Here is a 24,816-nt window from a genome sequence, read left to right as displayed (position 1 = left end):
AACACTTAATAATATTAAAAAGAAGGCCGTTCAATATGTCTTTAAACTCTGCTCTATTTTGAGTCTTACCTCATTTGACTTTTGTCATGCATCTTTTAATCATTTTAAATTACATAATTTTTGTGAAATGTGTTTTCTTTTTGCAAATACATAAATTTGTAAAACACTATGTAGCAATCAACAAAAATATACATACATATCTTGCTATTATCTTTTTCTTTTTATTTAGCATAATTTCTTACAAATCTCTTTGGTCAAGTTTTAGAGTTTCAATCTTATAATTTTCATTGATTTCGTTTATCAATTATCAATTTAGTCGACAAAGCTGTTAACTTTGATTATATAGTATCGACCATTTGAACCATTGATCTTTTTAGTTAATGACATATGTACCTTAATTAGTTGAGATATCTAGTATACAAAAGTAAATTATAAAACTACGTAGATTAGTTTTATACTATACTTTAGTATATATACAGACCACTAACTTATAAAAAAAAAATCAATGATTGAGTACTTACTTTTGATCTCAAACTCAAAGTGCATTGGGTACTCCAATAACAATTTTAGTTATGAAAATGAATTAGAAGATAGTAAAGGAGTTTTACCAACTTCTTCCAACTGATATTAATGAGCTTTTCCTAATATATAACAAATAAAAAAAAAAAGAAGAGGAAAAAAAAAAAAAACCTGGAAGAATTAATTGTAGTGAAGGGTTTATCCCAAATAAGGAACTATTACAAAGCCAGCCCATTTACCTAATTAGATCACAAAATGCCTTATAATGGGATGTGTTAATATGTTCTTACAAACAAATAATGCCTTCTCAAAATTAACTTGAAGAACCAAAATAAATGAAATAAAGCTGTTTGCTTTGTTGGTATTTTTCAAATCTCTCAATGCAATTCTCAAAACCCATTTCATAATCTTTTCTTCTTTTATAATAAACTTTCTTTTTCTCTCCTTCTTTTGAGGGTTTTTAGTGTTGGATTTTGAGAATGATGAGATCAAGAAGTAGTAGTAGCAGTGGCGGCAGTAGCGGCGGCGGCGGTGGAAGCAGCGGTGTCAGCTGCTACCGAGGCCATTGGCGGCCGGCAGAGGACAATAAACTCCGGCAGCTCGTTGAACAGTTTGGCCCTCAAAACTGGAATTACATTGCAGAACACTTTGAAGGCAGATCTGGTAACATTCATTTAATATCCAAATCTCATCTTTAGGATTTTAGATGATTTTGTTGGGGTTTTGAAAAACATATTTTCACAGTGATTAAGTTCATTTATTTTTATTCTTTTTAATGATTTAGTTTCTATAATATAAAATTCATGATGATTTAGTTAAAAAAATTTGTTAAGGAAAAAAAAAAAATCTCACTTATATAGATTGACAATTTACCAGAGCAAATTTCACATCAAAGTATTGGAAATACGATTAAAGTCTCATATTGGTCAGATAAGAGGAACGACCCTGAGTTCATTAGAGAGAATAATTATCCCGAATGGTATGAGATCTTTTGAGTGAAATCCAATACTCAAAATACAGTATATAATATTAATTATGTGAAGATATTTGGAGGTATGTTATCCATAACATTGGGAGGCAATGTTTAAGGACATTCCTAACCTATATTTATGAATGATCTTTCAATCGCAAAAAGCTAGGAAAGAAAAACTAGAGAGAATAAAAACTTTAATTAAGATGTTAAAATTTGTATATAATTTCTTATCTCAAGTTCTTCCTCTTCTTCACATCTTCTCCAAGGAGACCAAATGTGTCTTTTTTTTTTTTCTTTGAAAAGGAGATCAAATGTGCTCTCAAACCATAAATATAAATTGTTACGTACTACAATAAAAATTTAAAACTACAAGAACTATGGATTGTTAATTACTCTATTTAAAGTTTGTGTAACTACTCAATTAAATAATTTTCATAAATGTAGGAAAATACAAGGACTAAAAATGATGGAATTTTTTTTCGATAGGAAAAAGCTGTAGATTGAGATGGTACAATCAACTAGATCCAAATATAAACAAGAACCCATTTAGTGAGGAAGAAGAAGAGAGACTTTTAATGTTTCAACAGCTTCATGGGAACAAATGGGCATTAATAGCTAGACACTTCAAAGGAAGAACAGACAATGCAGTGAAGAATCATTACCATGTAATTATGGCTAGAAGAAGAAGAGAACGTTTCACAATATTCACTAATAATAACAACATTAATCTAAGGAACCGCCATAGTTTACTACCCTTTTCAAAGACCACGGCCATCAAATGGACTCCTCTTACGGCCACCGCTCCGGTGCTGCTCGGAAATGGCCGTGGAAAGTCGTCTTTGCCAACTGCAGTGGCGTCGGGCTCCAGTGAGAGCGATGATCAGAAGAGGAGGATTCCATTCATAGACTTTCTTGGTATGGGAAGCTCTTAGTTTAGCAAAGTTTAAATTTTCTTATGGTGTGTGAGTTTCTTCTTGGTTGTCAAATGTTTTGATATGTAAGAGAAATTATGAATTGCCAACTATATTATTGTAAGAGAGAAATTATTGTCCATTCACTTTTTTAAATAAACTTTTTTGTTTAATTTTTTTTTAACTTAGAACCCCGAAGATAGGAGTAATCTTTTAATACTATAAATTATATGCACAAGTTAAAGTTCTTTTAAGTTAAGCATGGTTTATTTGGATTGACTAGAGAAAAAATGTTTCAAAATTTCTTTTGATAAAATTTGTTTAAAATACACTTTAAAAATATTTCAAAAACTATTTCGAGCGGTTGTCAAACACTTCAATTTTTTTCAAAATGACTTATTTTCAATATTAAACACTTGAAAAAGTTACACCAAATACATTCTTAACCACTAAATCAAAATGAATTTTAGAAAATAGTAATTAAATTGCTTGTAAATGTTTTTATTTTAGAAATTGTAAATTATTTAGGGTTGGTTTAGTAGACAACACTACAATAGTTTGGATTTTTACCGACAACAAAAATCGTTGGGATTAGTAAGAAAGAGCATCGGCTGAGCTTTTGCCGACGACTAATAATTGTCGGGAGGATTGTGAGCAAAGCCTTGTCGACGTAACCTTCCCCGACTGTATAACACACAATTGTAGGGAAAAACTGTTATCTCGACGGACGGAGAATAGGGCCTTTATCCCGACCCTAAACAAGACCGCCAGGATAATTATTAAACCCCGACAGTCATAATTTATAAAGACCCTCGGGAGATAAAAACTTCACCCGACGGTGCAAGGTCACCATCGGGATAATTGGGTATATCCCGATGTGAGAAATTGGAGCCACTGTCGGGAAATATTTAAATTATTCCGATGGTGACCTTGTATCATCGGGCAAAGTTTTTTTTATCTCGACGGTCTTTATGAATTATGACCGTCAGACGAACTGACTTATGCAGATTGTGTGTTTGCATCGTCGGGATTTCATAGATTTTTCAACTCTGTGGACCGTCGGAGTTTTGTTTATTACCGCCGGGAGAAAATGATAAACACATCAAATATAGTTTTTCTCGACCCCTTGTATCGTTTGGATTATATATTTAACCGTAAGAATTAGTTTTTTTTAATTCTTTATTTAAATATGTATTTTTTTTTTCAAATGTGATACCTATTTGAATTTTGCAAATATCATTCAAACTAATATAAAAATTTCCAAAATCAAGTAAATGTCATACCAAAGTAAATATTATATAGAAAACATGTTTGAATTTCAACTCTTAAACATACTATTCGTCTCAAATTAACAACAATACATCCACAATTCCTCAATAAGAAATACAAGCTCATGATAGTGTTGGGTCGTATGGGGAGATGCATCTACAACCGTAATCCATAATTCCTAAATCGAAAATAACATTAACATCTGCAACCTAAAATGTGTTTGTCGGGAGATGCATTTGCAACATAAACCTCGAGGAACCTACAAAATACAAATTTAAATAAGTTTAATGTTCAAATACCATATACCAATCTCAAAATGAATATAGAATTTAAAACTCAACTAAGAACATTAATGAATTGAAACAAACCAACTCAAACTTGCATATTTCAATCTCAAACTCAATATAAAACTTAAAAGTAATATAAGAACATTAACAAATAAAACTCACTCTAACTTGAACCTAATATAAAACTTAAAATCCAACTTAAACCCAACGAACTCATAACTACATATTTCAATCTCAAACCTAATATAGAACTAAAAAACCAACTTAAACCCAACCAATTTATAAGAATTGAAACAAACCAAGACATATACGTTTACTTATACAAACCACCAACTTACCTCCCCCCAACTTAGTTTTTCTTAAATGAAGTTTATTGAATCCTCACCCTCTAAAATTATTCTCAATCCCAATATATAAACTAATATAATTAAATTTGAAACAAACGAACACATATCTACATTTACTTAAACAAACCAACTTAAAATTAAACACAAACTAACTATACTTTAAATATCTATACGTGAATGTTGTTACCATAACGGCAGGATAACATACATAAACTTCTAATTAGTTTAGTACGAAAGTTGAAGAGTTCATATCCCCCCTATTTATCACAAATGAAAATCAAACTCAACTTTGGAACGCTAATTATACGTTAACGTTGTTACCATAATTGCAAGATAACAACATACACAAACTTCTAGTCCTAAACAAACATTTTGTGGGTCTGAAGCAAACTGAGGAAACTCATGATCAAAATGCTTCTACCCTTCAACATCAGCTGGATGTCGCAACACTCCATTAGTTTCAACATGTTTATCTTTATGCCACTTCATTTCAGGTGCAATATGTTTAGATGCAAATAATCGCTTCAATCTTGGATCAAAGAAAAATGTCGTAAAATTTTATGTGGGATCTTTGTACTTTTTCCATATTCAACTTTGTACTAAGATTTACCATATACTGGACACTGTTGCAAATCGACAAATTCTTTCCAATATAATATGCAATCGTATTTGCAAGCATGAATAGACTCATAACCTAGTCCTAAATCACGTAATTTTTTTTAGCTTCATAAAAAGAACTAGGCATAGATGCTCCAATGGAAAATGATTCTTTTAACAATTCAAGTAATAAATCAAACAACTTGGTTAGTCCAACCACTAAGAACCTTAATATGCATCAACTTCACCAAGAACAACAATGAAGAGAAATTTGTATAACTAGGGTACAACTGGTTGCGTGCTTCAATATCAAGTCTTCAAATAAACTTGAATTGTTATCTCTTTCTTGGGCATTAGTGTGCATCTCATCCTCGTTTTCTTCTTCATTTACATCGACATTCTGACATTGTAGATCATTTATAATATTCAAAATTTCATTTTCTTCATGTATAACATTCATCTATGTCGTACTTAATCCATCATCATATGTCAATTGAGATGTGTGACTCTCGTATCCCCTAGACAAGTCGACTGGGTCTCCATGATATACCCATTGATGATACATGGGAAAATTTCATTAATGAATAAATGTCGTTCAACTCCATCTATTGGATCCCACCTTGCATTCCTACATTTTCTTCATGGACATCTTGTTTTTTCCAAGTTATTAACATGGAGTTTTGCAATTTCAAGGAATCGATATACTCCTTCTGCATGCTCAGTTGATAGCTTGTTCCTAATCTTAATCCACTCTTTATCCATTCTTAATAATATATGCGATAAGTTGAACCTATATGATTTAGACAATTAGTTATATTAGAACACATAGTTCCAATTTTTAACTTTTAATTTCATTTCATTTACTTCTTGTACGTGTTTTTTTTTTTAGGAGAATGGTCTACAGTTGTGGAATTTATAATGGGCTTTCAAGAAGCCCATTGGGCTAATCGGGCTCATAAGATGGATTCGGAATGGGTCTACAGTCGGTTGGATAATTATAAATGAGCACTTTTTAAGAGCCCATTTGGACAATCAGGCTCAGACTCACTAGAATAGGTTGAAAGAATTGAACATTTGTCAACAAAAGTTAATATATATTCTTTAGTAAATAGCTAAATTTAATTAACGGTGGACTAAATTACCCTCGCCTGAATCAATAAATTACACTATAAAATAAAGGAATAATCAAATAAAAAAACATGACCAAATCTATTTAAATTCTAGAACTTATAAAACTAGAACAATATTTCATAAACCTACAACAAAATCTAAGATTGGAAAAAAAAAAAAAAAAAGAAGAAGAAGAAGAAGATAGTGTAAAAAAAAAAGCTTATAAAATTAGGAGACAATATCTCATATACTTAGCAACACAATCTAAAATACAATCTTGGTAGTTTTGTGATTTAGGTGTAATTGAATGCTAAAAAGAAGAAATACTAACTTGACGCACTATTTGTAATATTGCGTAGACATGTTTAAAACATAAATACACTATATATGAGAATACTTTTGTGATTCGGTGTAGACATGGTTAAAATATACTATATGTGATAATTAAAGTCAATGCTTAAACAAAAAAGTACATTAGATAGACCATATCTACATGTATTGGAATTTAGCCTCCATTCTTTAATGGTTTTATTTGGGGTTTAACACTTTATGTTGTCTCTTAATAGCATAAAATGATTGGAAAAGATTTACTAAAATTCAAAATTTACATCACAATTAATACAATAGAAATCTAGGGCATGAGAGTTCAAAAAGACACGGGAAGAGATTTACTCCTAAATTTCTAGTACATACAGCTATCAAATCTGTGACAATATGCAAATTTTTGAAATCAATCTTTCTAATATTACACTTAAACTTCTAGTCTAGTGAAGGAAATTTTCGAAAAAATATCCTTTGAACGGAAGCAAAGATCGACCCAAATTCCATTTTTCATTGAATTGAAGTTTTACAGTAAAACAAGAACAAGATATGCATTTATACAAATTATAGCATGCTTTTAAATAAAATACTTAGAGTTTCAAAAACTCTTACCTTTGAAGAACACTTTCTTCAAAAACTCTCTCGAACAGATCACGAACTGATCTACTTCTCAACATGGAACACCACCACTCGAGAACCCTGTGTATTCTGTTGGGATAAAGGATTCATGCAAGAGTTGTGAGCTTTGCTTGAATCCTTAGAAGAGGGAAAGAGATGGAGATGAGGAGAGGGAAGAGAAGAACTTTTCTTCTCTGTGAGTTTTTCTAGGGAGAACTCTTCTCTAAAAAAGAATTTAGGAAGAAGAATAATCTCTTAACCAACTCTTTTTCAACGCATGTAATAAAATGAGAGAATAAGGGGAGAGAGTCGTAACTCCTTCCCTTTAATTAATTCAATTAAATTAATATTACTAATATATATATATATATATAATAACTACTTTATTATATATATACACTATATGTTATATCAACAAATGCATGATCTAATAGAGTCACTTACCATGCAAAGATGTTGTTGGGCCAATGTAATACCCGATTTAGGGTCCACATGCCATTGAGCCATAGCCTGGGTAAGGAAGGAAGTTTTATCACTATCAGACTCGTATGGTTCATTGAAATCAGAAGGATGTGAAGAGGATGAAGTAGATCCTTCAGTAGTTGAATGAGTTGGAATTATCATAGTTGGGGTAGAGATGTTATGACAAGGTGAAGTGCGAATACATGGACGTTAGGAAGGCAGTTCGTCAATTCGATTCTGAACAGGGTCAGACCCCCTCGACACACCTGTAGAAGTCATGGGAAGGTCCTTTGAAAGGAAACATTGGGGGACATGAGTGTTAACCCTCAGTCCGTCACGTATTCTTTGGCGTATACTTTTGCGAGGAGCCATTCCTAAAAAAAAGGTTAGAATAAGCTTCAAAGTAGTCCCAAACAACTATTTGCATTTTCTTTGTTTTCTTTAAACTAGTGTGTGTTGATAGGTTGAGCTCAAAGCTTTCGAGAAATTATTGCTGAACCAAGTTAGGACCGTAGCGGAGCAAGTTGTCAGTAGAAAGAGTTGAGTCTTGAAACATAATAGTTACGCTAGTCAAGGCAAGCTTGCAATCGACTATATACATAAAAAAACAAAACTTTTAGAATAATTTATAAAAGTTGGTCCTTATCGAGTGAACATGTGAAAAATTTACTAAAAGTCCAAAACTCGGTCAAGACCGAAATAGAAGGGTTTCAACAGTTTGATGCAACCCAGTCACCACTGACAAAAACCCATTGTTTGCTCCACCCTTTATGGTAGTTGAACATGAAACAATGGAGTTTCCTTTGAAAATAGTGACATAATTGAAATTTGATGAATATTTTATTTTCTTAAGAGTACGAAGGGACATGAAGTCCTCCATAGCGATGTGATTTGAGTTACCCAGTTGAAGCCAGAGGACGTAACACCCTAATAGCACATAATAAGAATTTGGAAATAACTGGAAGGGTGTCACGTTTACGTAAGCTAAGAATTGTTGAATAAAAGGGTGGAGTGGAAGACTGACTCCAAAATTGAACATGGTAGGATAGAAAGTCACTTCGCCTAAAGATGGGTTAGATGGATCTTCACCCAAGGAAGGAATTCTCATGTCACCGAGTCAAAAATTCTAAATTTTCTCCTAAGCGAATTTAGGGAATCTACGGTTAGGGGACCTGAGGGAGGAACGTGGGAAGCCAAATCATCACTTTGGAATCCACACTCCCTCTGAATACGGTTTCGAGGCCTTTGGTTGGGGACGAAGTCAGAATCGTCTGAATCGGACTAAGTCTCGGGTATTCTCCATGGACAAAAAGAAAAGAGATAAACCAAATAGCAATTTACCTCGAGGAATGGAGGAGGGAAGATGAAGATTGGAATGTGGCAAGTTTTGATGTCCGAATGAGTCCTTTTTGTAACAAAATTCGGTATGAAAAATGAGACTTTTTACTAAGGCCAAACTAAGACAAGGATGCCCATAAGTTGTGAGAAGTAAGTCTCGAGCTAGGCTCCAATAGAGGCTATGAACTGCCCAGTTCAAGAGAGGGGCAACTGTGGAGGGTGAAATTCAACCTAGTTCACCAAATTAAATCAAGGGTAATTGAGTTGAGAAAATGGTTTAATTAGGTTGACCCATTTGAGCTAAGATTGAAAGCCGAGCTAAGAGAGCGAGTCCATTCGGAAGATTGAGATAAGAAAATTAAATCAAGCTCGACAAATAGCTTGAACCAGGAAGGCATATATATATACGTAAAAATAAAAAAAAAGAAATTAAAAAAAAGAGATAATGGGAGGAGGGACGGTAGTGTGCTTGCCTCCCTTTACAAGGCAGCCCGACTGCCATTTTTCTCACAACGCAGTTGGGCTGTGTTCGTTGCTATGGTGATTCGCTCTAAGAGTGTATTGTATAAACTAAATTGAAGAATAAGTTCTAAGTGTAAGTGATGCGTTTATGCTTTGATGCGTTTAAGTAAATGTAACGTGTTGGGGTGTCAGATATTTACAGCAGAACGCACACAACTCCTTCTAATGACGTTCAAGTTTTCCTAAACCAGACGCAAGTATAAATATAATTTAGGTTCCTGACAAGTCTAGGGTCGAACTCAGGGATTCAGTTAACCAAACGCAGACCTTGCATTGTATCTACTGTAGAAGTTTTCTTAAATAAATGTGAGAAATGAGTTATTTACACTAAATTGTTGTGCCTGTACAAGAGATGCAAAAGAGTTGAGTAGTTAGTGATAGATCATGTGAGAATGGAGTTTAATGTAAGTGGACTCGTCGGTCTAAGATGAATGTACACAAACCAGGATGTGATGTGGATGAGATGGAGTGATTTGCTTATCTTTTGTTCATGCGTTAGACTTCATTCAACATTTCTCAATGCGAATAACATGCAAAACCTATCTCTAGGATGCATGCGTCTAATACAGAATGTAATAGACACTAGTAAGTCTGTCTCTAGCTGTACTAGGCATCCTACTTGATGTAGCTTAGTTATTCTTTCGAACAATCTAAGTTAAAGATGCTTTTTATCAATTTGTCAAGTTGGCTTGAGCGTTGGAATGAAGTTTGGCATAAAGTATTAACGCGTTCAACATAAACAAGAAATAAACAATGGCAACTATGATGGATCAAATATATGAATTTTATAAAGAAACAGAGTCTTTACAAAAGCAATATTTAATCAAATGAAGTGAAAGCGATAAATGAGATGAAGGAAACTGAGTCAAGCCAAAGAATACAATCTCTTGTATTTCTTTGGCTCAATCTCATTGTGTACAATCACTTGTATAGGAATTGTATGAAGTGTCTTTCTCAAGAGTGGCTTCTTCCGATCCCTGACCGGTGGTGGTGGTGGTTCTCAACCCTTTTGATCGTCTGGCACCACAGCACAGCTTCTAAGAACTAAAACTATGACTACATTATACAGAGAGTAAGGATCTTGATAATTTCCGAACTTCTTGACTCTGGAGGGACTTCATCTATTTACAGGCGTTGGTCACGTCCACTTGGTGAATGGGCAGCATTAATGTCCATGCCCTGATTAGCATTAAAGTCCATGCCCTGATTAGCCGCCTGACTTTCGGAAGCTTTTCAGACGTCGCCTGTTGTGTGGAATCTTTTCAGACACCGCTTGCTACAGGTGCCCATACTTGCAAATGGTGATGTGACACAATCAGCCTGGAGCAATGAATCTTCTCTGTGTTGAACTCCTTCCGACGCATGGCCCATGCGTTAGAGCTTTTTCTGTGGCACTTGTCTAATGTATTAGCGTTAATCCTTGCATTGAAATCCTGCAATACAATGCATTAGTGCCGCGATATTTAGTAATAAAACTTCTTTTGCATGAGTTTGCTAACTTTTGAATAAATCTATGCGTTTCTTCTAAAAATAAGGAGAATCTATCATTAAAAACCTTAGTTGTTCCAACTTAAGAGGAAAAATAACTTGTATTTCTACAAGTTATCACCACCCCAAATTTGAACAATGCTTGTCCTCAAGCATTCCAAAATAATTTTTTGTTATCTCCTTTGTTTTAAGTGTGCAGAGTTCACCTCTCATCATATTCAGTCATAAGCTTGAGATAAGAGTTTGGAAAATATAACTCAGATTGATTCTTTTCTAAAAGGACTAATGTTTAGTTTCAGGTGCAGCAGGCCTTTTATCACAACTCCTTTCATTTCTCAAAACATTCTCGTTTTTTCTAAACCAACAATGCATTAGATGCACTTTTTAAGATAAATGCTGGATAAAAAGAAAAAAAACGATTATGAATTTTTACTTTACCCATGCGTTGTTCCAAGTATCCCACTTTCGTTTTGGCTTGCCTACGGGTGTCATGCGAGCATCCAACTACGGGTTAGAACCCTTCACAATTAAACTCATATCTAATATTCATGCATTTCAAGATATAATTTCTTCAGACTAGATAGAGGAGTTATATGGGACGCGTTGGTCTAGAAGACTTAACTTCGTTTTGGCTTGCCTCCACGGGTGTCATGCTAGTATCCAACTACGGGTAAGTGCTTGTTCCAATTAAACTCATGCCATTTTAAGGTATTTCTTTTGAAGTAATGACAGAGGAATTGCGTTTAACATTTTTCTTATTTTGTTCCCTTTTATTTGTGATGTACCCATTTGATGCGTCTTAACTCGAATTTCCTTCATCCCCAAATTTGGAGATGAGCTACTCATCCAAAATTTGGGGACGAGCTAAATTCTCATTGCTAAAAGAGAAACAAAATTTCAAAAAGGCTTTGAGAGTCTGAAAGGAGTTTAAGACTTAAAGTTTGCACGCATTAGAAGGTAAACATAATCTTTTTAGAAAAGTTCAAGCCTTGTTGATTTTCCTAACGCCTACTCTATACTTAGATTTCATATAGTTGATATCATTGAGGTCAGACAAAGCACAAGACTTAGAAAATGTCTAAAGAACAAAAATCCAGTATGCCAAGGTCAAACACAAGGAACAAAATGATAGGAATTTCTCATTCATTTTCATAAATTCACATGAAGTAAACAAACAAGTCAAGTAGATACAAAAGAACAATTAAATCAAAATACAAAAATAACCGAACACCTCAGAACTCTATTGTGCTGGCGCGTCATCTCTGCGTTCTTCCTCAGGGTCTTCATCTATAAAACATAGGAGGTTTCTAAGATGGGCAGGTAGTGGAGGCAGAGCAAACATTCCAACCAAGACCTGATTGATGTATTACGTTGTGTAAACTAATTGGTCTTGCATCTGTCTTGTTTGCTGCCTTAGATAATCCCTTAGAACCTGATTCTATTGTTGAAGACCTTCGATAGACGCGGCCAGTGGTCTGAGCTAATCACTGATAAAAGTTTTCAACTCTTCTAAGTCTGCGCTGCGTTGAGGTGGTGTTGGTTCTTCATTTCTTCTAACTGAGTCTTCAAAATTTGCTATGTTGTTTGACCTTAGCCCAGTTGGTTCAAAAATTATTGGAGGAGGCACAAAGTTGGGAATTGGACTTGGTGGGGGCGAAGGAAGGGAATAAGGGATTTCCTGATCTATATGAGTTGGTTCCTGTGCGTTTGATCAGGACTCCCTTTTGGCGGAGCCAATGGTGAGTCATGGAAAGTAAGATTGAGGGTTGGTTGCGCTTTTTCAGCCGAAAGTTCAAGCTCAGCTTCATGTTCTTCGTGCTCTAAAGCTTCATCGCTATGTTCAATAATCTGAACGTGTCTTCTTTTGGGGGTGCGTTTGGATGATCAAGGCTTGGTTGCCACTTCCTTGCAGGTAAGGTAGGTTGATGCGGTGAATTGTGAAGTACACGCCTCACTAACTTTATGTCTATCAAGCCATCGATATCTTCATAATCATCCCCTAGAGGGATGCCCCTGCATTCGCATAGTGCACATATCAGCCATGGAAAGTAGAGTTGCCCTCGTGGCTTAGTCTTGATGGCCTTGATCTGATCCCTTAAAATTATTCCAACGTCCAAAGGGATGCACTGTATGACGCAATAGGTAGCCAGGACACGTTCCTTTGATAATGTCTCATTATGCGTTGTAGGCATGATGCTCCGTTTGATCAGATAGTACCTGTCTCTTATACACATCTAGATGTGTATAAGAGACAGGCACTGTATGACGCAATAGGTAGCCAGGACGCGTTCCTTTGATAATGTCTCATCATGCGTTGTAGGCATGATGCTCCGTTTGATCAAGTAATACCACAAATTCGCGTCTGGAGTTAAATTCCTGGAAGCTAACATTTTTGCCCCGTTTCTCGATGTTTGCCATTTGCTTCCACGTTTGGCTACCGTCCTTAACGCATCTTATAATTGGCTTGGCGTTGGCTGCTCTAAGATGCAATTTCCTTCCGCATCCAGATTACTGTCAATGTTGAACACTTCGTTTATCTTGTCAGCTGAGAAGCACACTAACACCCTATCAACAAAATCTATGTTCTTCTCCATATCAAATTCACTGTTGTAGAACATGCGGACGAGGTTGGGCCAAATACGAGTGTGCCCAATGCAGAACTGATTCCACTCCAATGCATTTATTGTTTCTGTTATGTATATTGGCAGAGGGTGGCGCTCGAAAAAGAAGCCTTTTTCTACGAGTATGTCACTAAATTGACGCCTTCTTCCCAAGGTCTTCTTAGGTAAGGCGTTGGTTACCTTGCATTTTTCTGTTGCGTGCTCTTTGGCTTCCCTTGCCAGCTCTCTTAGTTCATTCTTCAATTCCCTTTGGAGAGTCGTCTTCCTTCGCCCTTGCCTTGCAGGCTGATAGTCTTCCAATTCCTGTTCTAGTGCGTCGTGCCTTGAGCTATTTCCATGTATTGCATCCTCAGGGCTGGATGCAGATTGCTCATCTTCTTCTTCCTCCAATATTAACCTTCTTTTCCTTGTTACTCTTTTTTATTTTAAGGGCCCTTCATTCGCGTCGGATGGGCGTGATTGCGACGCGTCAGGATCAATTCTCCCATCTTCTCTATCTTCTTCTTCCCTTTCTTCTCTTAATTCTTCTTCTAGTTCCTCTTCAAGCATCATAGCATACCACTCCACTTCGTCTAATTCAAGTGATGTGTTAGGTGGGTCTGAACGCATCACCTGCTTTTCCTCTTGGCTTTGATTGAGGGACGACAAGATCGCACCAAAAACCTTTTGCTCGTCCAGTCGAGCCAATTCTGCCAATTCTTTAAGATTGCGCTCTGACGCAGGACTATCAGAGGGTGGTATGGGTGGAGTAAATGGAGGTGTGCCTACTGGGGAATGAGGCGCCCTGGGGAGGATATGATGATGGGCGAATGAGGTGGTTGGCTCGACGCGTCTGATTCCACTAGATAAATGGTGGCTAAGGGCTGGATCGAAAGTGGAGGTGGTGGACGCACGACTGGTAACGGTGCATTATGGACGTAGGCTGGGAGTGGATCATGCGTTGCACCCACCATAGTGATGTTAGGAATGACTGGTGGTGGGGCAGGCTTGATGTAGGGTTTGGAAGCGGCCGTAGATGACGGACACGTCCTTGGTTTTGCAGGTGTTCTGCCCTGGCTGGGGGTAGTTTTTGGTTTTGGTTGAGGGGTCTTAGGTTTAGGGGTCTCACCGGAGGGGTAACGATGGTTTTTAAGGTTTTGGAAGAGAGTTTCGTGGGTGCTGTGGAAGGTTTCGAAACAGACGGCGCTGGGGAAGAGGTAGCTCCGCCGTGTGTGGGTTTGGTTTAGGCAAAGGTTTGGTTGGTTTTTCTAGGGCTCGAGGGAGGTGAAATCGAAAACAGAGGACGAGGAATAGGAGCTTACCGGTGAGTCATTCCCAAAGCTCAACGGTCTGGTTCTAGCTATCTGAGGCGGACGACATTGGTGGCCGGAGAAGCTCGAGCGAATCAGAAGCGAGAGAAGACCGGGGAGGTTAGGTTTTTTTTCTCTTTTTTTTTTTTTTTTGTTTCAGAGAACTCGAGAGTGGAAAAATCGAAAGAAGAAGAAGGCTTCGAATCGTTGGGTCCTTTTATAAGCTGAGAGAGAATTAGTGGCTGACGTCAGGTGGCGCCTGACATCTATAATAAATGTAAAGCTGAAGAGACGTCTCAGATTTGTAAATACTCGAGTGTTTTTGTGTTCGCGAGACGCGTCCCTTCAACTAGGCCATGCATTAGACTTGCATCTAACGTGTTCGTTATTTTTAACTCGATTATACACAATTTTTAAAGAAAAACAAACAAGTTTCCAACTTTTATAAAAGCAAAAACAAAGAACAATCTTAAAACAACCAATCAAATAAATCAACAAACTCAAACGCATCGTAAAATACAGAATGCAAAAAGATAGGGATAGAGGAAGCGTCCCTGAAATATATGGCGATACAAACGCAAGGATACCTCGACGCGAGCCTCAATTGGCTTCGTGTAGTGAGAGAGATGACTTTTGGCGTTCCAGTTCATCTTCAAAGTAAGGCTTCACTCTCTGGCCGTTTACTTTGAATGCGTTGGTGCCATCTTCTCGCGTTATTTCCACAGCTCCATATGGAAAGATTGTTTTAATGATAAAGGGTCCTGACCACTTGGATTTTAGTTTTCTTGGAAACAAACGCAGATGTGAATTGAACAATAGAAATTTTTGGCCAACAACAAGTTCTTTCTTACTGATGCGTTGATCATGTCAATGCTTTGTCTTTTCTTTGTACAGCTTGTTGTTCTCGTATGTGTTCAATCACCACTCCTCGAGCTCATTGAGTTGAATTTTGCGTTGAGCGCCCGCGGCGTCCAAGTGCATGTTTAGCTTTTTAACTGCCCAAAATGCCTTGTGCTCCAACTCTAAAGGTAAGTGACAAGCTTTTCCAAATACAAGAGAGTATGGAGACATACTTATAAGAGTTTTGTAAGTAGTCCTGTAGGCCCAGAGCACTTCATCCAGCCTCTGTGACCAATCCTTCTGCATTGCATTGACGACTTTCTCCAGGATAGACTTGATTTCTCGATTTGATACTTCCGCTTGACCCTTTTTTTGTGAGTGATAGGCAGTAGCGATCTTGTGCCTGACATTATATTTTGCAAGTAATTTGGAAATGATGTGATTAATGAAGTGCGTACCTTCATCGCTTATCAGGGCTCTTGGTGTTCCATAGCGTGTAAATATGTTCCTAGTAAGAAACTTAGATACAGTGGACGCATCATTCCTAGCACAGGCTACTGCTTCTACCCACTTAGATACATAATCTACTGCAAGCAGGATGTACTGTTGGCTACAGGACAGGGGAAAAGGTACCATAAAATCTATGCCCCAAACATCGAACAGCTCAACTTCGAGAATATTGTTCAAAGGCATTGCGTCCCTTGAAGAAATATTCCCGGTGTGTTGGCAGGGGTCATATTTTCGAACAAACTCCCTCGCATCTTTAAAGAGGGTGGGCCAAAAGTATCCGCTTTAAAGGACCTTCGTTGCGGTTCTTTGCCCACCGAAATGCCCTCAGTAAGGAGAGTCATGACGCTCAGCTAAGATGCGTTGTGTCTCCTCCTCCGAAACGCATCGACGCATTATGGAGTTGGGGCCTTGTTTATATAGAAACGGCTCATCCTAAAAATAAAACTTGCTGTCATGAATTAACCACTTCTTTTGCTGAGAGCTGAAGTTCCCAGAGAATTTCTTGGTGGTTAAATAATTGACTATGTTCGCATACCAAGGTTCCCTGCCTTCAACTCTAAACAGGCTTTCATCAGGAAATGCATCCTTGATTTCACCTTCTTGGGCTTACATTTCTTGATTCTCTAGCCTGGACAGATGATCAGCCACCTGATTTTCTGTTCCTTTTCTGTCCTGGATATCAATATCAAACTCCTGTAGCAGCAACACCCATCTTATCAACGTTGGCTTCGTGTCTTTTTTGCTCATCAGGATTTTTTTGGCTAAGTGGTCGATGTATATGGTGGCTGACGCACCAACTAAGTAAGATCGAAACTTTTCAATGCCAAACACTACAACCAACATTTCCTTTTCAGTAGTGGTGTAATGTTCCTGAGAGTCATTTAGTGTTTTAGACGCATAGAAGATGGGATGTATCAAATTACCCTTCTTCTGCCCTAACATTGTTCCTACTGCTACATCATTCGCGTCGCACATAAGAATAAAGCGCTGCATCCAGTCCGGTGCTATCAATACTAGAGCTGTCGTCAATGCATACTTCAGGGTTTCAAACGCGTCAGTGCAGTCTTCATTAAAGTCATAGGACCGGTTAGCCTCTAGTAATGCACTCAGAGGTCGCGCAATCTGAGAGAATCCTTTAACGAACTGTCTATAGAAGCCGACATGCCCTAAAAAACTTCGTAAAGTTTTAACATTTGATGGTGGTGGAAGTTTTGTTATGACATCTATTTTGGCTTCATCTACTTCTAAGCTAGCCTTAGATACTTTGTAACCTAAGACAATTCCTTCAGTCACCATGAAATGACATTTTTCCCAATTCAGCACCAAGTTTGTTTCCTCGCATCGAGCGAAGACGGCCTCCAAATTATCTAGGCATGAGTGGAATGAGTCTCTAAAGACTGAAAAGTTGTCCATGAAGACTTCAACGATCTTTTCTAGGAAGTCAGAGAAGATAGCCATCATACATCTTTGAAATGTCCCAGGTGTGTTACACAGCCCAAAGGGCATGCGTCTGAATGCAAATGTTCTAAAGGGACAAGTAAACGTAGTCTTCTCCTGATCTTTCAGATCTATCAGAATCTGGTTGTAACTAGAGTATCCATTGAGAAAGCAATAAAATTCTTTGCTCGTAAGTCTGTCAAGCATTTGACCGATGAAAGGAAGGGGCAAGTGGTCTTTCTTAGTTGCTGTATTGAGTTTCCTGTAATCCATACAGATGCGCCAGACCGTGACAGTCCTCGAGGGTATGAGTTCATTATTGCTGTTGACTATCACGGTCGTTCCCCTTTTCTTAGGACTGCATTGGACTGGACTTACCCAGCTACTGTCGGATATAGGATAAATAACTCCCGCGTCCAACCATTTTAAAATTTCTTTCTTGACCACTTCTTTCATTATGGGATTCAGCCTTCTTTGAGGCTCGATTGACCCCGACTTCCCTTCTTCTAGCCTAATCTTATGCATGCAATAAGATGGATTAATGCCACGGATATCTGCAAGCATTTAACCTATTGCACACTTGTGCCTTTTCAGCATCTGTAAGAGAGATTGCTTATTAGGCTCTATAAGATTTGCGAAAATGATCACAGGTAAAGTGTTGTTGGTTCCAAGGAATGCATATTTCAAGCGTCTAGGTAACTGTTTCAACTCAAGTTCTGGTTGGTTCTTTCAAGTGATGGACGCGTTGGTTTTGTCCACCGCTCACTCATACTTGACGGCTTTGATTCTTTCAGGTTCTCCTCCAACACGAGGACCTTACATACATGAGTCTCTTCTTCAGGCAACTCAATACTGTTTAGTTGACAATCTTCACTATCTGGGAACTTTAATTCATTGAGCACATTAAACTTCACCTCTTCATTATCCATGCACATAGTTAATTCGCCTTTATGCACGTTAATTAAAACTTTCCCAGTAGCTAAGATGGGGAATCCAAGGATAATTGGTACCTCCCTATCTGTTTCATAATCCAAGATAATAAAGTCTGCTGGGAATATGAGATTGTCAACCTTCACCAGAACGTCTTCAATCTTCCCTTCCGGGTACTTAATTGTTCTATCAGCGAGCTGAAGAGTAACAGAAGTAGGTTGTGCTTCGCCAATCATCAATTTCTTAAAAATTGAAAGTGGCATGAGATTAATGTTGGCTCCTAGATCGCACAATGTATGACCCACATCCAATCCTCCTATCGAACAAGGAACTGTGAAACTCCCAGGCTCCTTCTGCTTCTTTGGTAGACTGTTGCTTACTAATGCGTTATACTCCTGCATTAGTGTTATTACTTCCTTCTCACTGACTCTTCTCTTTTTCGTCAAAATGTCCTTAAAAAATTTGACATATGTTGATATGCAACTGCTTTAGGAGCTCAAGAAAGAGCATGAATTGTTGTTCATCATTCTTTTTCATCAGACGCCTAGGAAATGGTTCGTTCAAAGTCACTGCAGGATTTCCCGCATTAGATGTACTGGGTTCTTAATGACTTGTAGTCTCGAGCATTCTTTCTTCCTGATCCATTGAACGTGTGATACGTTCTTTCAAAGGACTGCTATTTCTTTGATTCATTCTTCTTTCTTAAAGAGCTCTTCCACTTCGCAACGTCACCTCGTGACATTGCTCCTTTCCATTATTGTTCCCAGGTGTTTCAGTATTGCTAGGTAGAACTTCAGGTTGCCTGCTTTTCAACTCCTTGCTATTTTCCCTACCTGGATTTCCAGGTTTCTGATAGATGACGCTTGACTTTTCAACAACGCGTCATTCTGGGCTATGTACTCCTTCAATAGGTTCTCAAACGAAGATCCTGAGCTCGACGCCTGTCCTCCTCTATTAAAGGGTTGTTGATGTTGCTGATGCGTTTATTGAAATGCAGGCGGCGGTCCATTCCTTTGCTGATGGTTTGCCCCTGGGTGGTGCTCCTGATGATTTCCTCCTATCCAAGAAAAATTTGGATGGTTTCTCCATCCAAGATTATATGTATTAGAGAATGGGTTGTTTTTTATGAAACATACTGACTGAGGGTTTTGTGGACATTCAGCATAGGAGTGAGGATCTCCATAGCCCACACAACTAACCATGGGCTACCCAAACGCCTCTACCTGATTCACTTTCTGCTGATTTGATGCGTTTCCCAGTGTTATGTTCTGTAGAAGGCTAGGCATCGTAGCCACTTGAGCCAAAAGTATGGCTATTGCGTTGGAATCGATAGAATTAATGTTCTGAGATCTCTTCTTTCTGTCAGCTCTTCCATCATACGTATCATCCACCCGTTCCATATTGTGTTTAGCAATGCAGTCTAGTATCTCTTTAGCCTCAGTGTAAGATTTTTCCATAAGTCCACCAACTGCTGCTAAAAATTTTTCCATAAGTCCACCAACTGCTGCTGCTTCTGCTGCCATCTGTAATGCTCTATTCAGTCCTCCATAAAACGTCTCCATTTGGATAGTTAGAGGTAGTCAATGGTTTGGGCAATTCTTGACCAAGCCCTTAAAACGCTCCATGCTGCTTAAGGTCTCAGCATCTTCTTGTTCAAAGTTCATAATTCTCTCGACGCTTCCTCGCGTTGGTGGTAGGTAGGAAAGTATTTTTGCATAAATTTTTCCACCAACTTCTCCCAGGTGGTGATTTCACCAGGCTTCAGTGAGCTCTGCCATTGTTTTGCGTCATCACACAAAGAATAGAGAAACAAGGACAGCCTGATCGCCTATGGGTTGATTCCAGGATTCATAAATGAATTACACGTTTCCAGGAAACGCTTAATGTGGGCGTGAGAATCTTCACCACGACTACCCCGAAATTGTCCAGCAGACTGGAGCATTTGGAGCATAACAGCTTTCATCTCGAACCTAGTTCCATCCGGCATTGGATATATGATTCCTAGAGAGAAATCATACAGTACAGGGGACGCGTACTCCCTCATGGGACGCGTGCTGCTATTCGCCATCAAGATTGGATTCTGTGCACAGGAGTGCTCTCCCTGCTCATAAACGTTCACAAGCTTAGGCTTAACTCGTAATACTCCCTTGACCGAAGTGTTCCTACAACAGATATAAACGAAATTTCTGGTTAGTTTTGTTTCTGAATCCCCGGCAACGGCGCCAAAAACTTGTTCGTTGCTATGGTGATTCACTCTAGAAGTGTATTGTATAAACTAAATTGAAGAATAAGTTCTAAGTGTAAGTGATGTGTTTATGCTTTGATGCATTTAAGTAAATATAAAGCATTGGGGCATCAGATATTTGCAGCAGAACGCACAAAACTCCTTCTAATGACGTTCAAGTTTTCCTAAACTAGACCCAAGTATAAATCTAATTTAGGTTCCTGGTAATTCCAGGGTCGAACTCAGGGATTCAGTTAACCAAACGCAGACCTTGCTTGTATCTACTGTAGGAGTTTTCCTAAATAAATGTGAGAAATGAGTTATTTATACTAAATTGTTGTGCCTGTGCAAGAGATGCAAAAGAGTTGAGTAGTTAGTGATGGATCATGTGAGAATGGAGTTTAATGTTAGTGGACGCGTCGGTTTAAGATGAATGTACACAAACCAGGATGTGATGTGGATGAGATGGAGTGATTTGCTTATCTTTTGTTCATGCGTTAGACTTCATTCAACATTTCTCAATGTGAATAACATACAAAACCTATCTTTAGGATACATGCGTCTAATACAGAATGCAATAGACACCAGTAAGTCTGTCTCTAGCTATATTAGGCGTCCTACTTGATGCAGCTTAGTTATTCTTTCGAACAATCTAAGTTAAAGATGTTTTTTACCAATTTGTCAAGTTGGCTTGAGCGTTGGAATGAAGTTTGACATAAAGTATTAATGCGTTCAACATAAACAAGAAATAAATAATGGCAAGTATAATGGATCAAATATGAATTTTACAAAGAAACAGAGAGTCTTTACAAAAGCAATATTTAATCAAATGAAGTGAAAGCGATAAATGAGATGAAGGAAACTGAGTCAAGCCAAAGAATACAATCTCTTGTATTTCTTTGGCTCAATCTCGTTGTGTACAATCACTTGTATAGGAATTGGATGAAGTGTCTTTCTCAAGAGTGGCTTTCTTGGCTCCCTGACTGGTAGTGGTGGTGGTTCTCAACCCTTCTGATCGTCTGGCACCACAACACAGCTTCTAAGAACTAAAACTATGACTACAATATACAGAGAGTAAGGATCTTGATAATTTTCGAACTTCTTGACTCTAGAGGGACTTCATCTATTTATAGGCGTTGGTCACATCCACTTGGTGAATGGGCAGCATTAAAGTCCATGCCCTGATTAGCCGCCTGACTTTCAGAAGCTTTTCAGACGCCGCCTGCTGCAGGTGCCCATACTTGTAAGTGGTGATGTGACACAATCAGCCTGGAGCAATGAATCTTCTCTGCGTTGAACTCCTTCCGACGCATGGCCCATGCGTTAGAGCTTTTCCTACGGCACTTGTCTAATGTGTTAGCATTAATCCTTGCGTTGAAATCCTATAATATAATGCGTTAGTACCGCGATATTTAGTAATAAAACGTCTTTTGCATGAGTTTGCTAATGTTTGAATAAATCCATGCGTTTCTTCTAAAAATGAAGAGAATCTATCATTAAAAACCTTAGTTGTTCCAATTTAAGAGCAAAAATAACTTGTATTTCTACAAGTTATTAGACTGCCAAGCTTGGTTGACCTTAATTCTACCTTTTGACAGAAAAAAAAATGGGTCGACAATTTGCTGACCCCACCCTTTAAATTTGCAATATCTACATATATATTAAGTGTTTATTAGTAGAATTTAACATGGATTGATTGTGAAAAATGTAGGAACTCCGTTTACAGAGAATCTTTGAGTGGAAGCAGATCGTCCAAATCCCATTGTGATAGAACGCATACATTTAGAGTCATACAAAACAGATTATGCATAAATCTTGAATTACAGCATGCTTTGAAATAAAAACAAAGTATCAAGAGACTATACCTTTGAAGAACCATTCTTCAAGTAAATCCCTCGATCGAATTCGTTCATGAACGTGTCGAACAACTCAAACATTCCTCGAACAAGCAACAAGCAAAACTTGATCCTCGAACCAACTGGGACACTACTACTTAGTGACCATGGTATTCTCGGTGTGAGAATCCAGGAATGGTGGGTTCTGGCTAATTTTGGTTAGAGGGGAAGTTTGGTATGGAGGAGGAAGACGATTGAGATGGGAATACACTATCGTGTAGACGACCAAGTCTCTCGCATAGACTTCCTACTCGATCGTTTAGTCTCTCAGAAAATCGTGTAGTTACTCGATTGTGTACTCGATAGTATATATGATGTCTTATGGAATAATTACAAAACTATTTTCATTTATCCCATTTTTCCATAAAACCAAATAACTACCCACTAAGGGTGACTATAGAGAAAAAAGTGTTAATTATCAAATAATTAATAAATCATAAATAAATATGATAACTAACTTATCATATTATATTTATAACCTATAGTTTTAATATTCTATCATTTACAATATATAAACCATAGTTCTTTTTCTCTATTTTATGGAATTTAATATAAATCATATTTATATTAAATTTGATAACTATGAATCTAATTCATAGAAAATATATTTGAATCATATTCAAATATTAGTTCCTCCAAATAAACAATAATGTATCAAATACATTATATCAATTATATCATAAATAATTGAATTAATTGAATTATATCATATATAATCATATTCTCTTTTATTAATTTGAACCTTTCAAATTAACCTAAAAACTGATTCTCAACTTAAATCCATTGAGCTACCAAGAGGACCTTATGGACATATAGCTTGAAGCTCCAACAATACGTGAATAACTGATTAAACTCTTTAATTACATTATCCACCATCAATTAACTATCGGGCACTCCACTAAAGACCGACAACTGCACTTTTCTCACTATAGATATATTTCTGTGTCCATTGAATATAACCATGGATCTTAGTTTATTGGTTTGTGATCAATGCAACTAAAATATCATATATTTCATAGACAGAAGTGAATAAAATATCATATATTATAAATTACAAAATGTTTGTTCATACAAGTGTTTACAAACTATAAGATCCTACAAGATTTAGGGCATCAACCCCAACACAAAGACCATGTTAAGTGTTGTAAAAGAAATTCTTAATATGGTCTAGACATGCAAGAGCCATGAAGAAGAATTTTTATCAAAGTATTATTTCTTGAAGACTATTAAATTACCCATTTTTCGTTTTGTATAACTCAATTATTTGCTAAACCAATTAATTAAGGAGATATAATCACATTGTATTTGATTATTGGAGAATCAAACGTCATGGTTCTACCCAAGAGTCAAGCTCATTAAAGGATGAGATGTGTAACGGCCAAGGCAATGATGATTCGTATGAAAAACAGACTAATTAATGATTGTGATAGCTTAGAAGTAGAAAGGGCAAGCTAAGTTGTCACACCCCCTACCAGATTACCTTCCTAACCTAAATGGAATGGTGACTGCAACAGTTACCAACCCTTCTGTTGGTACTTACTGCCTATCTTACCTGTTAAACCTTGCTCAAACCCTGAATATATACATAATAAATAAGAACTTAATACATTTACATTATAGGGTTTCACAGCATTGTTTATACATAGATAATACAACCTAGTGAGCCCCATCAAGAATACTAGTCACTAGACAGAAACATGTGTACTAACTAACATAGGTCTTCAATTACGCTTCCCTCAACTTGCTTCTTGAGTGGCAGAGCAACAACAGAATAGTCTTTTGGGAACTAACCGCTACCTGAAAGAAACATTTGAAAACGTGAGTTAGAAGCCTAGTGAGTGACTTAATAAAACATAAATCTCATGCTTAAACTGAAAGCTCGAAAACATAATACTGAAACTAAAATATACCAAGCAACCGTGTACATAAAACCTTTACAACCATTGTAACTGAAACCTGAATCTTAATTGAGACCCCTACTTCGATCTCTTCATACTGAGCTATGGCTAGGAGGGACCCCTATGTCGATCTCTTTAGAAACTATATCGATGGGCATCTCAAGCAACTTCTTTTAAACATTAGCATTGATAACTACTCTTAAACACCATTAAACATCATTATTCCTTAGTTGAGAACGAGCATACCTCGCTCTAGCTCCCAACGTCTGTTATCGGCTATGAGACCCCTGCTTCGGCCTCTCTTTGCTGGTTTATGGCCTAGGAGACCCATACTTCGGCCTCTCCTTCAAAACTACCCACGTGTACGTGGAGGTTTCTATGTACCGTCAACAACTTAGGTACACTTATTC

The 24,816-nt window shown here is 37.3% G+C and overlaps 2 protein-coding genes across 3 annotated transcripts; one reads left to right on the top strand and one right to left on the bottom strand.

Moving 5' to 3' along the window:
• Positions 1 to 746: 746 nt before the first annotated feature.
• LOC120089368 (transcription factor MYB52-like) lies at positions 747 to 2,527 on the top strand. Of its 2 annotated transcripts, XM_039046809.1 has the most exons (3): positions 787 to 880; positions 984 to 1,182; positions 1,979 to 2,527. In XM_039046809.1, exons 2-3 carry the CDS (start codon positions 999 to 1,001, stop codon positions 2,422 to 2,424), a joined length of 630 nt encoding a protein of 209 aa, XP_038902737.1. In that variant the 5' UTR covers positions 787 to 880; positions 984 to 998; the 3' UTR covers positions 2,425 to 2,527. The 2 variants fall into 2 exon arrangements, with proteins under 2 accessions (XP_038902736.1, XP_038902737.1); XM_039046808.1 differs by having other exon boundaries at positions 747 to 1,182.
• A 15,636-nt stretch (positions 2,528 to 18,163) lies between these two features.
• LOC120089094 lies at positions 18,164 to 18,790 on the bottom strand. The gene has a single exon (XM_039046520.1). It carries the CDS (start codon positions 18,788 to 18,790, stop codon positions 18,164 to 18,166), a length of 627 nt encoding a protein of 208 aa, XP_038902448.1.
• Between the last annotated feature and the right edge of the window lie 6,026 nt (positions 18,791 to 24,816).

Source organism: Benincasa hispida, chromosome 10 (assembly GCF_009727055.1).
Source record: "Benincasa hispida cultivar B227 chromosome 10, ASM972705v1, whole genome shotgun sequence".
NCBI classification, from domain to species: Eukaryota; Viridiplantae; Streptophyta; class Magnoliopsida; order Cucurbitales; family Cucurbitaceae; genus Benincasa; species Benincasa hispida.
Note: the sequence above shows the minus strand (reverse complement) of the source record. Positions and strands in the feature narration are given on the sequence as shown.

What these genes read in the sequence shown, in the direction of transcription:
- LOC120089368 (XM_039046808.1), top strand. Translation starts at nt 999, where the DNA reads ATGATGAGATCAAGAAGTAGTAGTAGCAGTGGCGGCAGTAGCGGCGGC. An exon ending in ACACTTTGAAGGCAGATCTG is followed by an intron (nt 1,183 to 1,978) that starts GTAACATTCATT and finishes TTTTTTCGATAG; the next exon opens with GAAAAAGCTGTAGATTGAGA.
- LOC120089094 (XM_039046520.1), bottom strand. Translation starts at nt 18,790, where the DNA reads ATGCAGGAGTATAACGCATTAGTAAGCAACAGTCTACCAAAGAAGCAG.